The sequence below is a fragment of the Astatotilapia calliptera genome, chromosome 10 (assembly GCF_964374335.1).
Source record: "Astatotilapia calliptera chromosome 10, fAstCal68.1, whole genome shotgun sequence".
NCBI lineage: Eukaryota > Metazoa > Chordata > Actinopteri > Cichliformes > Cichlidae > Astatotilapia > Astatotilapia calliptera.
This window is the reverse complement of record NC_137431.1, coordinates 15,279,216-15,293,071: the sequence shown is the minus strand read 5'-3', so window position 1 is coordinate 15,293,071 and position 13,856 is coordinate 15,279,216. Positions and strand designations below refer to the sequence as shown.

Sequence of the window (13,856 nt, the reverse complement as noted above, 5' to 3'; positions counted from 1 at the left end):
AGAGGGACAAAAGGACCCCCTGATGATCCTCTAATCGCCTGAGCCAAGGTGTGAAACTGGGTGTGGGTCCCAATCAGCCAGAGTTTCGGGTGAGTTCATTGTGAAACCTGGCCCCACCCTATCATGCGAATTCCTGAGATCAGATGGCCCAGGATGTGAGTGGGCGTTAAGGCGTCTGGGAAGGGATCTCAAAACTGGATTATAGATGGCAGACAGTTGGTGTCGTAAACCACCGCCTCTGTTCAAAGATGGTCGCTCACAGTGGACATAGATGGCTTCTTTCACTCCTCTTTCAAACCATCTGTCCTCTCTGTCCAAAATGTGAACATTGGCACAAAGGACACTCTTTCGAGGATGCCAATGTTCACATTTTGGACAGAGAGGACAGATGGTTTGAAAGAGGAGTGAAAGAAGCCATCTATAATCCAGTTTTGAGATCCCTTCCCAGACGCCTTAACGCCCACTCACATCCTGGGCCATCTGATCTCAGGAATTCGCATGATAGGGTGGGGCCAGGTTTCACAATGAACTCACCCGAAACTCTGGCTGATTGGGACCCACACCCAGTTTCACACCTTGGCTCAGGCGATTAGAGGATCATCAGGGGGTCCTTTTGTCCCTCTGTGGGGGGATACTCCCACTAGGTTTATATCTGGGACTCTCCACCATTTGACCTTAGAACTGAAGAAGCTTCTCGGATGAGAGGCGAAACGTCTTCAAGTAACTTAAAGAAGTCCAGACGCTTTTCTTTGCAAGCTCCTTTGATTAGCTTGTTTATATTATACTAACATAGCTGTGTCGCTAGCGGTCACGTAGCACATCATTATATACCAGCTAGCCCAACTTCAGTAACCCTACAAACGTCACTGCTGTTTAGTTTCCTGTCTTCATTTATGCTGGAAGTGATAACATAGCTGTACGCTTTAATTTGTTTCCAAAACCCCGCAGTCAGGACATGCTATATTGTATTTAGATAGAAGCTAGCGAGCTAACTCCCTGCTAACTTCTAACTCCGTTAAATGTCATAAATTCCATTTTCATGGATGCCTGGATGTTAAACTCAATTGTTACACCTGGTAGAGCAGAACACTGATCATTTTATTAAAGATGAAAGACTTTAGACAGTTTTTCAACTCTCAGTAATGCCATAGTGATGTTTGATATATGGACCTGCAGCGGAGTTTAGGCCCAGACACGGCTAGTGGCGTCACACTGAACAACCGGATTGATATTTAATGACATACTCGCCCCCGAGGTTTTGCCGCCCTCTAAAGGAAATTAGTAAGTATGTGCTTGGTATGTAGCTGTACCAAACATAAAACTTAATAACTTTGCCGAATTGTAATTTCAATAACATATTTACTGTTATTCATTATTTGTGCAGAATTAGCTGTCTAATTTTATGGAAATGTTCGAATTAATAGTACGGCTTATAAAATCGTCTGGGTCTAATTTTATTGCATGCAGGTAAGGAGTTTTCTGTTCCACCCAAAAATTTAAAAATGACTCTAACACAATAGTTGTGTAAATTACACCTGTCCTGAGGCAAAATGTAAACCTATTTGTTGAAAAAGTAGATCCAAAATATTCTTTAAAATACAAATTAGCTCTTGAGAACTCCCGCAAAATGGCGTTTTTCTCTTGCTAGTCAAATTGCATGGTAAATATGTCAATTATAATAAGTTATAAATGAACTATTATGGTTTCAATACATAACTCTTATAATTGTTTCAGTCTAATTTGTGACTCACATCTGTGCAATCCTTTCACTGAAACCTGTTTAGTCTGGAAAAAGAAGTGACAAAACACATGGTCACGTGATGTGCTAACAAAGTTTAGTCCTGTTTGACATATTTTGTATTTTTCCAATCTTTTATGACCAGTTTGAATGTGCTACTGTAACCAATGTAACGCTCATTTTCCACAAGGCTAATTCATTTCAATTTTTATTTATCTATATAACTGCATTCTTTTCACAGTCCCTAACATTCCATGGTTAACATCTTTTTCTTTGAGATTTTTTATGGTTTATTTATCATTTTCTTTAAATACATAACAGCTAATTATAAAATAAAGGGTATGGGGTTTATTTGTAAAGTTTATGAAGCCTAAATTGTATTCTAGTTGTAGAATAACCCAACAGATAAACACTTAACATAATTGTATCTCCCCTGTAACTTGTGAAGATCCCTCCTATTTATTGAACATAAAGAAGGAGAAAAGAAAAAAAATAATGGCAAAAAAATAAATAAGGGGTCATGTCTGATGAACTCTTGTCTAACTTCTTCCTGATTTATATTCAGTTTTTATTATAGTGTCCTTGCATTGATATATGAACATGTGAAATGCTGCTTCAGTTTTTGCTCCACCTCTTTTTGATGCTGTAATCAACAGTCAATCCCTCTGCCTCATAACTCAGCCCGGGAGAGGCAGGAGACACACTCTGTCCTTCAGAAGTCTTCACCAACATTGTCCTGCCATATGTGGCAGGCACAACAAGTGGCAGAGCTGTGAAACCAACACTTTCTCATTTCTCTCAAAGGTTTTGCCTTTAATTCCTTGGGAGGATGGCAGAAGGTGCAGATGGAGAGGAAGAGATTCAGTTTCTGCGTACAGTGAGTGATGCTCCTTATCTGTTCTCGATTAGTTGTCAACTGTTGGTAAACTTATTCATCAACAATGAATGGTAGTGGCTATGCTTGTCCATGATGTGGTTGCTTTATAACAGATAGTTAGACAAGCGTTCAGTGTGTTCGGTAGCTTTCTTTACATAGCACAGATAGACAGGCACAGGTGGCTGGTTTTGTTAGCATTGTTTCCTATTTATATCCCATCGGCTACTTGATATACAACTGTTTTGTCACAGAGAAGAAAATGTCTGGTGCCAGTTGACAGTTAACACGTAGACATATCGGTCTCATCGTCCCATTCCCACTGGCTTTATGGCAATGTTTATGTTTTGTTATTTAATTGGCTATAGAGCCACAAGAACTGATTCATGACTCCCGTGTGATACAGAGGCACGAAACATCAATTGTTACTTCTTCCCGTTGCACTTTCATTTTATTTTTGCCCAGTATCCTTCAAGATTAAATACTTCTTTAGTCCTGTGACGCCTACAGAATAAATAAATAAAACTCAATGCTCTTCTGCCAGTTGAAAGATTGCAGTTTTCCAAGCATGAATTGCTTAATTATTGATGATCATTATCACATTATGAAGTGTATCTCTTTTTTACTGCTGTGTGGATATAACTGAATCCCACTCAGACATTGAATTTTGTTTTGTTTTTATTACATTACAAGGTTTTTAGTATATTTTACTTAAAATTTCTTACATAATTGACTGTACTATAGTTATATCAAGTATTTAGTTTAAACAAGTTTATCTCTGCTACAGTACTCTCTGCTGGGCTATCAGATTTCCTTCTTAGATCTCTGGGCCAAAGCTGACTGCAGAAGGGCATTGTGGCCTTGCAATCAGACAACTCAATGTAACACTCTTTATTTGGATGGTCCGTATATGTTGCACTTGTTTAACATAGTGGTTGAACATGTGCAGTGTAGTAACTCTAGCCTTCAAAATAGCACAAACCAGATGCTGATTATCCATTATCCTGTGTTATGAGAATTTCTCATCTTTGCAGTTTTTTTGTTCCTTCTTGATTAAATGTGTGTGTTCTGCAGTCTGCTACTTTGTGTTTAAACAGGTGCCCTTAACAGATAATTGGAACAATGTGAACTCTTTGAAATTTAAATGCGTTTTCTTGTAAATATTTTACCTTGCAGCTGCTATACATAATTCTAAGAAGCACACATTTTCACTTGACATTGTCTCTCGCCTTGAAACAGAGCACTAAGTAAAATATGTCAACAATGTGACACTGTCAGTCTGCTGCTTTTCGTCTTGAACTCAGCTGAGGTCTAAATTTACTGCGTGAGGATTAACAGTTTCAAAGCTTGGCCCATTTCAGCACCTGCTTACTTCAGTCCATTTGAGAACTGCATTACTGCAGTAGTGCTAGCTCTTTAGTGGAGTGTTTTACCACTACGTTTTCAAAGAGAAGTAGAGAAGCTAAACCGACAACTGCCAAGGTTCACTGAGATATAGCTGTCACTGTCACTGTAGCTGAACTTTGGTTGTTAAAATGAAGGCTGTGACACATCAGACAGAAGTGCTTCCTAGACCGAATAGTTTCAGATTAAACCAAAAGTGAAGTAAAACCATCCACAACTTCACCCACACAGCCAGGCAGAAACTCATCCTTCTAAAAGGAATAATAAGCATAATAATTCTTTATGTGTCTGGAGAGGATTCTTTGACTGTTGAGTATTTTAGAAACTGCTGACCTAAGGGGATTTTCCCACCATCTGTAGGGTTTACAGAGTGGTCCAAAAAAGAAAGAATATCCTGTGAGCAGTAGTTCTGCCAGCAAAACTGTCTTGCTGAGGAGACTGCTTTGAGCTGATAGGAGAGTAACAGTAACTCAAATAACCATTCATTACAAAAGAAGATGCTCTTCTGCATGTAGTATACTGAACCTAAAAGAAGATCGGCTATAGTGGAAGAAGACCACACTGTGACTCTTAGCAGGGCAACGTGCCATATCACGAAGCTCATATAAAAAAAAGCTCATATCATCTTAGTCTGGTTTCCTGTGTGACAGTGAGTTACTTGTACTCAAATTGTCTCCACAGTGACCAGATCATCAATCCAGATTCACATCATAGAAGTGCAGCCAACAAATCCACGGCAACTGTGTGATGCTATCCTGTCAATATCGACCAAAATCTTTGAGGAATGTTTCCAACACCTTCCTTGAATCCATTACATGAAGAATTAGGGCAGTCCTGAAGGCAAAAGGGGGAGCAAACTGATAACTGAAGTAGGGTGTACCTAATAAAATGACTAGTGAGTGTAGGTATATTACTACATTGAGGGGAAATGCATAGTAGCTGCCCTGATCAAAACTGCTGTTGTGACCCTGCAGGGTTCCCGTAGGACTGTCAGTTTATGAAGGCTCTATAATATTTTGGTGAACGGTCTTTAAGGTCGTCTGCAAGATGTACAGTATTTTTTGCTTTAAAGTTGTAAATGACAGACTTGACTTGACTATGCCAAAGGTTAAAGATATGAAAAGACTGTGATCAGATCATAAAATTAATTGACAATAATAAGACTGTATTTTTATGTTAATATGATATTACGTTATAATTATCTTAAAGTCATGCTAAAACTGAGTAATATAAAAAAGAAAACGTAGAATTACAGTGTTAGAGCTGCATTTTTTCTGACAATCAATAAACTCCTTTTAGTGTTCTTTGTTGTAAGCATGTGCTATGATTAAGGGGGAGAAAGAAATTTAGCAATTTTTAAGTACAGCGGTGTGTGAAATTTTGAGTTGTGTTGCCTCAAAGTAAGGTTTTATATATTTCTCTCCTTTGAAAACATGAGTAATTGCGTTACTGAACAAGTGCAATGTGGGGAGATTTTCTTCCTGGCTGTCAAATCCTAAATATCTTTTGCTTTCCAGAAAGGGATGTGTGAACAGCAGGTGCAGCCGCCTGAAATAGATAACTGTGCTGGGGTCTCAGAGCCAAAGGAAGGGGCTTAGGCATCTGTGGCCAGTGACATGCACTGAAAAGTAACACAACACAGAGGCTCAAACTTGGGGAGTAGCTTGAAAAATCACATTTTATTGCAGGTTGATTCATTTGTCTCAACTTTATTATTCATGTTGTTAAGCAAGTTGTTTGTTAAATTAAACAGTACATACCTGTGCTACAGTGTTGTTCAGCCTGTTTGTGCTGTTGACCATTAAATTAAAAGGACACGATGCTTTTATAAGGTGTAACAGCCATATAAATGCTTAAAGTTACCCATTTTAAGTATTTTTGTACCAATAACACCTCATAAAAACATGTACTTAATACACTTAATACTTTATACTTAATATATGAAGTATAAATCAGCTTTTGTAGTTAAAAATGCTTTAATAAGAAATTCTAGCCATGTAAAGGCGAAAAAAAACCAGGCCATTTTAGCCTGTTGCCAGGTGGTTACTAGGCAGCCTGATGGTGTTAATAGTATATTTTATCGTGTGTAACTGAGGTTTATGGAAAGAAATTAGCTGCAATTGTTGTATAAAAAAGATACTACATTTGTTCTATACGGTGTTAAAAGTGATTAAAAGCAGGTTATTTTAGCCTGCTGCTAGGCAATATGATGATGTCATAAAAACCGATATAAATAAGAACTCATGATGCACCTATGTGCCAAGTGTGGTTGCCCAACTCCTGATGGTGTAGGAGGAGTTGGGAGTGAAAGCAAAGAAAAGCATACATATAGATATAAATTTTTATATAGTGTTAAAAATCATGCATTTACATTACGTTGCTTCTTAATATGTTTGACACCTCTTGTTTTGGTTGTTACGTCACTGTTTATAAATATAGTACAGTCAATATGGACCGATCGGGGTGACTAATTAAAAGTTAAATATGCTTACCCATGAAAAGTAAGATGCACCATGAAATCTAAGATTTGCTTAAATGCATGTGAGGTTATAGATGTCTGTTACATCAATACCAGAACACTAAACTAGCTGTTACTAGCATAACTGAAAATTAGGTAATCTCAAAAGACAGAATGTGGTGTATGCTCATTTGTAATATTTTTCTACATAAACAAAAACGTTTCAGAATAAATGGTTAATCTGAAACACTTTGCTTTTGTAATTGTCCGTTTGAAATCCAAACGATTCTTTGATTCAAAGGCTATTTTGACAGACCCCTCTGTGCATGTTTTCCTGTCAAAATGCCTACTCTGCTTCAAGCTTATTTTATCCTTGTAGGATGACCATGTAGTGCTGCAGTGCACTGCATCTATTCTTAAGGAACAGATCAAGCTGTGCCTGTCATGTGAAGGTTTTGGAAATCGTCTGTGCTTTCTCGAGACCACATCGAATGCTCAGGTATTTAAAGGACACAATGCAATGATATAACTTCTTTGAGAGCTTGCATTGCTGCTGTTCACCAAGCTGACTGGTTGTTGTGTCTTTCAGAATGTCCCTCCAGACCTCGCCATCTGCTGCTTCATTTTGGAGCAATCCCTGTCTGTGCGAGCATTACAGGAGATGTTGTCCAACTCCTCTGTGGATGAGGTAAGATTTAGAGGTTACAAGGTTACACGTGATATAGTACATACAAGTTCTTTGATTTAATCATTTGCTGCAATCAACTTATATTCACGTTGTTTCTTTTCTAACTTTATACATCTCCCACCTGCCAACCATAGGCAGTCGATTTGGACAAATGGGTAGGTTTGCTCAGGTTTCCTTTTGTCCAGTACTTAAATCTGAGTTTTCAGTGTGTCATAATTTATTGAAGTTGTTTCTGATAACCTGCTCACAATATTACAATCAACTTATCTCATTAATACATTAACCACTAAATCTTCTTCTACCTTCTCCACTCAGTCGTCACAAGGTGGGGGTCATCGAACCCTCCTGTATGGACATGCCATCCTGCTGAAACACACCCACTCCAGCATGGTGAGTACATTTGCAGTTACCGTGGTTGCTTTTCCATCATATCGTCTTCTTAAAGCTGATTGGAAGCGTTATCTCTGTCTTTCCACTGCAGTACTTGAGCTGTTTGACTACGTCGCGCTCACTGACAGACAAACTGGCTTTTGATGTGGGCTTGCAGGAAGACTCCACAGGTGACTACGAACATTTTTGCTCAACATGTCCATCAGACTCCGATCTAGGTTTTTTTTTTTTTTTTTAAATCTTTATATCCACTACAGGAGAGGCCTGCTGGTGGACCATCCATCCAGCCTCTAAGCAAAGGTCTGAAGGAGAGAAGGTCAGAGTCGGAGATGACCTCATTCTTGTCAGTGTTTCTTCAGAGCGATACCTGGTAACCACGACTGCGTTTACTTGCATCAAAAGTCAGAGCTTACAGTCTGTATTACTAATATTACCATCTGCACTCTTTGCAGCACCTGTCCTATGCCAGTGGTGATTTAATGGTAGATGCTTCCTTCATGCAAACTCTGTGGACCATGACCCCTGTAATGTCTGGATGTGAACTAGCTGAAGGTATGTAATTTTCTTTCTGCTAAAAACAAAACAAAACAATAAACCTAATCCTAACCTAGCTCTTTGTCTCTAGGTTTTCTGACTGGAGGGTATGTGCTCCGGCTGTTCCACGGTCACATGGACGAGTGTTTGGCAATCCCAGCAGCTGATCAAGGGGATGACCGGCACAGGTGACCAGTGTCTTTCATGGCAGTACATGCAATCCGATATTGACTACATAAATACTAAACTCGTAGGTTTTAATTGTTTTAGCTTTACAAGTCTGTATTTCTGTCACAGACTTTTTAAAATGTTTTTAGGGCTTGCTGTTTTTTAGTAGCGTGTGGTGTTATAAGACTGTATTGAAAGCACCAACGTGGGTCTTTCTTATGGCTAATGTTAGCTAGCATTGTCTCAAAACTTTTGCGAGATCTCGCAAAAGTTTCATACATCTCCGAAAACATCGGAGCACTTTTGCAAATATGTGATGTCTTGTAAACCGAGCAGATATCTGACGTTTACACAACTACATTCACGCCTCAAAATATCTTAAAAGTGTATTTTGTGACCCAAAAAGAGTAATATTACAACTAAGTAGCTGCCGCCATTGTTGGAATTCAACTTTTGCGAGATCCTGAGTTAGTTTTTGCGAGATCCCGAGTTTGTTTTACGAAATCTCGCAAAAGTTTCGCCCCCTGCGGGGCTCCGTACATATGTGAAGTTTTGCTTGTCATCCATTGCTTCGTCTTTGACAGATGGTCAATCCAGGTTCTGGTTGCCTAGGTAATCCTCTAAACTATTTACTACCCAGCCAAATGCCAATCAATGGTATCATGTGTTCTTATTGGTAGCCTCTTAAATTCCTGGTCTCAAAGTTGACCAAAAATGTAAATACAGACTGCCTATCTCCCGTCGCTGACTTTCAGTGGTCTTTGGTTGCACTGTCACTGCTAGTTGCTTCCTGCGTGGATGCCCCTTTACAGTCTATCGTGTGCTGGAAAAAGCTTTTGTTGTTAGGGAGCTGCTTTTAGGGTACTGGGGCAAGGTATTGATGAGTAGGAATAAATGTGGCATCCATTGTATAGGCAAATTTGAGCACCTTTAATATAAATCAGTCCACAGTCAGTCAGAGGAAACTTGGATTGTGGGAACTTCAGTCAGTTTTAACATTTCCCTTTAAGTGTAGTTTTTATGTGTTGGCAATAGTAAAGCATTTACATGAAAAATATTACACTTTAAAATTGCACTATGAAGTCAAGACCGCATTGGAAGCTCTTAAACTGTCATACTGTGCACATGAACTAAAATGATTGCTGCATATAAGAAAAATCCTAATATTTTGGAATTTTCAAGCTTGAAATTTTCTGATGCACATTGCACATCATTGACTGCCATGTTTCCAGAGTTGCTCACTATGAAGGAGGGCCAGTATGCAGTCATGCTCGATCCTTATGGAGACTTGAGCCACTACGTATTGCGTACGTATGATGATTCCCTCGCAGGAATTACTTCATGTTGATGGAATGACTAGAGCGACTTCATGTTGTGGCTGAGGCTCATTTGTGTGTGCCCGTTGGTAGTTGGAGTGGAGGCCACATTAAGTGGGGCCAGTCTTTCCGGATACGTCACATAACAACAGGCCGATACCTTTGTCTGGATGAGGAGAAAGGACTTCTCTTGGTGGACCCAGAGAAAGCAAATTCCAAGATGTCAGCCTTCTGCTTCAGGATTTCAAAGGTTATTGTACAAAGTGAAATCTATAAAAGGCAGTGTCTGTCTCTTAGCACAAGTGTAGATATTCATAACAGTTTTGAAGGGAACACTTTTTATTTAAATTACAGGAAAAAATTGAAGTGACCCAGAAACGAGATGTGGAGGGCATGGGCATACCTGAGATCAAGTATGGAGAGTCCATGTGCTTTGTACAGCATGTTTCATCTGGCCTGTGGCTTACATATGCTGCTGTTGATGCCAAATCTGCACGTCTAGGTCCTCTGAAGAGAAAGGTAAAGCAGAAAGCATTTACTCTTCTATTTATGAGTGTTGAGTATATACTTATGTTTGAAGAACACCCATGTTTGATTCGTAGGCCATACTCCACAAAGAAGGTCACATGGATGATGCCCTCACGGTTGCTCGATCTCAGACTGAAGAGTCTCAAGCTGCCAGGATGATTTACAGCACAACAGGCCTCTTCAACCAGTTCATCAAGTAGCATTTTACATGTTATTTCAATCTTTTATATTAGTCATTTTCTTGTTTTTTTTTAAATATATGTCATATTTGTTGTGGTATTCTCATGTCTTCTGTATTCTCTTTATGTTCCCAGAGGACTTGATGCTCTAAGTGGAAAAAATAAATCTGCCAATGCCCCGTCTCTGCCTATGGACACAGTGGTGCTCTCGTTGCAGGATCTCATTTTCTACTTCCGACCCCCTGAAGAGGAACTGGAGCACGAGGACAAGCAGTTCAAGCTCCGCTCCTTAAAAAACAGACAGAATCTTTTTCAGGAAGAGGTTAGTTTGGATAATGAGAACTCACTTTTCATGAGAACAGCTGAATTCTGGATTAACATTTTATTTGATAGATTAAATTTTTGGTCAGTGCTTTTATTTCAGTTTTTATTGCTGTAACAGGGAATGATTACGCTTGTTCTGGACTGCGTTGATCGCCTCAATGTGTACAACACAGCAGCCCATTTCTCAGAGTATGCTGGGGAAGAAGCTGCTGAGTCATGGAAAGAGATTGTGAACTTACTGTATGAATTGCTAGGTATGTGCAGATGATGGTTTATTTCACTCGTTCACTGTTTTAGACTAATAATCATTAGTGTTACCACATTTGGACACTTTTCTTGTTTGTGAGTCTGTTGCATTTCTAATCTTTTCTTTGATCAGCTTCTTTGATCAGAGGTAACCGTGCCAACTGCGCCCTCTTCTGCGACAACCTTGACTGGCTGGTCAGTAAACTGGATCGTTTGGAAGCATCTTCAGGTATCTAGGACATGAATCTGTTTATTAGCTGATGGAAACTGGTTTTGTTTTATAACGACAGAGGGTTGATAAAACTGAACTTATTGTGCTGTATTCATTTGCATTTTTTTTTTCTGAGAACATATGCATTTACTATGTTGGTCTTCTGCAATTTAATATAAAGCCCAAAACTTTACAGTGTATTCATATATTGTCATATTTTTTTACGAGAATAGGAATCCTGGAGGTTTTATATTGCGTCCTGATTGAGAGTCCAGAGGTTTTGAATATTATTCAAGAGAATCACATCAAATCAATCATCTCTCTGCTGGATAAGCATGGACGCAATCACAAGGTCAGAAACGCTGCAACGATGTTTTCTGAGCATACTGCAAAAACCTGGAGCATGTGAACTTATTGCTCTCAACATACTTACTGTATAAAATGCAGTGAGTCTTAGATTCTATAAACCTTTTCCTGACAGGTCTTGGATGTGCTTTGTTCCCTCTGTGTGTGTAATGGGGTCGCTGTAAGGTCAAATCAGAATCTCATCACAGAGAATCTGTTACCAGGACGTGACCTTCTACTTCAAACTAACATCATCAACTATGTAACCAGGTGGGTCAGATTATAGTGAATGTTTCATCTTTGTTGATTTCACCAAAGTATCTAAACAACTCCTCTGACTCCTCCTTTATTGTAATCTTACCTCAGCATGAGACCCAATGTTTTCCTTGGAACTTGCGAAGGATCCACTCAGTATAAGAAGTGGTATTTTGAGGTGATGGTGGACCACGTAGAGCCGTTTCTTACAGCTCAGCCATATCATCTCCGTGTAGGTTGGGCTCTGACAGAGGGTTACAGTCCTTATCCTGGCGGAGGAGAAGGCTGGGGGGGTAACGGGGTTGGAGATGATCTCTACTCTTATGGTTTTGACGGGCTTCACCTCTGGTCAGGTAAAATCTACTATGGTTTATGGTAAATGTACACAGGATTGTTCATTTCCCTTCCAGCCTTTGTTCATGTTGTATTTTGACTTCCAGTTGCCCGATCCTTGTTTACTTAACCCTCTCGAGGCAGGCGTTGCCGATTTGCAACAGATAAAAACTAACAACCTGATTACCCCACATACATATTTTATGAGTTTGTTTTACTCAGAAGTACCGCTGCAGGACTTGGTTGTGCATTAGCAACAAAAAGTTTAATTTGAGCCTGAGAGGGTTAAAATTGATGTTTCAAAAACCTTGCCTTATTTCTAATCTTTTTCATAAACGTTTTGGTAGATTGTTCTTGGATATTAACAGAAAGTTTCCAAATAATCTTCCATTTTGGTTTTCTCTTAAAATCCAAGAGGAGTCTCCACAAGGCTTTCATTTGTGCAGTCATGTGCAGCTCCTTATAGGAGTGGAAGAACACCATTCAGTTGTCTCTCTGGTGGCACTCCTATCAAGAGTCTAATGAAGGGAAGCAGCTTAATCCCTTATGTGAAAAACATCCCCATACACACACTTTCAGAAGTTTTTTGCATCTTCAGCACCAACTCTAGTGCAGACTTTTGCTTATTCGTCTTCTGTATGAATTTCGGAAATAGTAAACTGTAAAATATAATTTTACTCACTTTATGTGTCTGCAGGACGTGTTCCACGTCATGTCGCCACAACAAATCAGCACCTCCTGGCAGCAGAGGATGTGGTCAGCTGCTGTTTGGATCTGAGCGTGCCCAGCATTTCCTTTCGTATAAATGGCCATCCTGTTCAGGGAATGTTTGAGAACTTCAACCTAGATGGACTGTTCTTTCCAGTTGTGAGCTTCTCTGCAGGCATAAGGTAGGATATTGTGCATTTATCGAGTAGATATTGTGATTTTATTTATTAATAATTGCATTATAGGTATTTAAATAATTGTTTTGTAAACCAACTAATGTCATTTTTTTTCCCCAAAAGACTGCGATTTCTTCTTGGAGGTCGTCATGGGCATTTCAAGTTTCTCCCACCTCCAGGCTACGCTCCATGCTATGAAGCAGTGCTACCCAGGGACCGTTTGCGGATCGAGCCCATCAAAGAGTATAAGCAGGATTTTGATGGCGTCCGGAATCTGCTGGGTCCAACTCAGTCCCTTTCACATACAGCCTTCACACCTTGCCCAGTAGACACTATACAGGTAAAATCCAGTTTTTACTGCTTTCATTTTCTTTTCTTCATGCTGTGCTGATTTATTTGAGTATCATTTCAGATTGTGCTTCCACCTCATTTGGAGCGCATTCGAGAGAAGCTCGCAGAAAATAGCCACGAGTTATGGGCTGTTACCCGCATTGAACAAGGGTGGACATATGGACCAGTGAGTGATTCGGTCCTGGTTATGGTTCCCAAAGAACATATTGTTGTATACATCAGCTGTTTTGTTTTAAAAATCTTTGCACTTTTTGTTGTTAAAAGTTTCGTGACGATAACAAGAAGCTGCACCCCTGCCTGGTAGATTTCCAGAGTCTGCCTGAACCCGAGAAGAACTATAATTTAGCAATGTCTGGAGAGACACTGAAGTACGGTGAATTCTTCACTTAATTAACAGCACTGGGCTTTCATCTGTTTGTGTTTCTAATATTTTGTGTGATTCATTTCACAGGACTCTGTTGGCACTAGGCTGTCATGTAGGAATGGGAGATGAGAAAGCAGAAGAGAATCTCAAAAGGACCAAACTCCCTAAAACGTGAGCTACAAAAACATTAATAACCTTAACTTGTGAAGTTATTTTTATAACAATCTGTAAAGGCTCTCCAGGACCCATTTTGATCACATAGCATT

At 39.4% G+C, this 13,856-nt stretch overlaps 1 protein-coding gene across 1 annotated transcript in view; it reads left to right on the top strand.

The window, feature by feature from the left end:
- Nucleotides 1-2,567: 2,567 nt before the first annotated feature.
- LOC113030006 (ryanodine receptor 1-like) overlaps nt 2,568-13,856 on the top strand; it is a 55,318-nt gene continuing 44,029 nt past the window's right edge. The window contains exons 1-24 of the mRNA XM_026180999.2: nt 2,568-2,615; nt 6,854-6,973; nt 7,064-7,162; nt 7,297-7,317; nt 7,478-7,552; nt 7,644-7,722; nt 7,810-7,922; nt 8,005-8,104; nt 8,178-8,274; nt 9,487-9,561; nt 9,664-9,820; nt 9,925-10,089; nt 10,173-10,294; nt 10,413-10,599; nt 10,720-10,855; nt 10,981-11,076; nt 11,292-11,410; nt 11,540-11,673; nt 11,770-12,011; nt 12,689-12,881; nt 12,999-13,215; nt 13,288-13,392; nt 13,491-13,594; nt 13,678-13,761. Of these exons, the coding sequence (XP_026036784.1) occupies nt 2,568-2,615; nt 6,854-6,973; nt 7,064-7,162; nt 7,297-7,317; nt 7,478-7,552; nt 7,644-7,722; nt 7,810-7,922; nt 8,005-8,104; nt 8,178-8,274; nt 9,487-9,561; nt 9,664-9,820; nt 9,925-10,089; nt 10,173-10,294; nt 10,413-10,599; nt 10,720-10,855; nt 10,981-11,076; nt 11,292-11,410; nt 11,540-11,673; nt 11,770-12,011; nt 12,689-12,881; nt 12,999-13,215; nt 13,288-13,392; nt 13,491-13,594; nt 13,678-13,761 (2,888 nt within the window). The remainder of the gene's footprint in view (nt 2,616-6,853; nt 6,974-7,063; nt 7,163-7,296; nt 7,318-7,477; nt 7,553-7,643; nt 7,723-7,809; nt 7,923-8,004; nt 8,105-8,177; nt 8,275-9,486; nt 9,562-9,663; nt 9,821-9,924; nt 10,090-10,172; nt 10,295-10,412; nt 10,600-10,719; nt 10,856-10,980; nt 11,077-11,291; nt 11,411-11,539; nt 11,674-11,769; nt 12,012-12,688; nt 12,882-12,998; nt 13,216-13,287; nt 13,393-13,490; nt 13,595-13,677; nt 13,762-13,856) is intronic.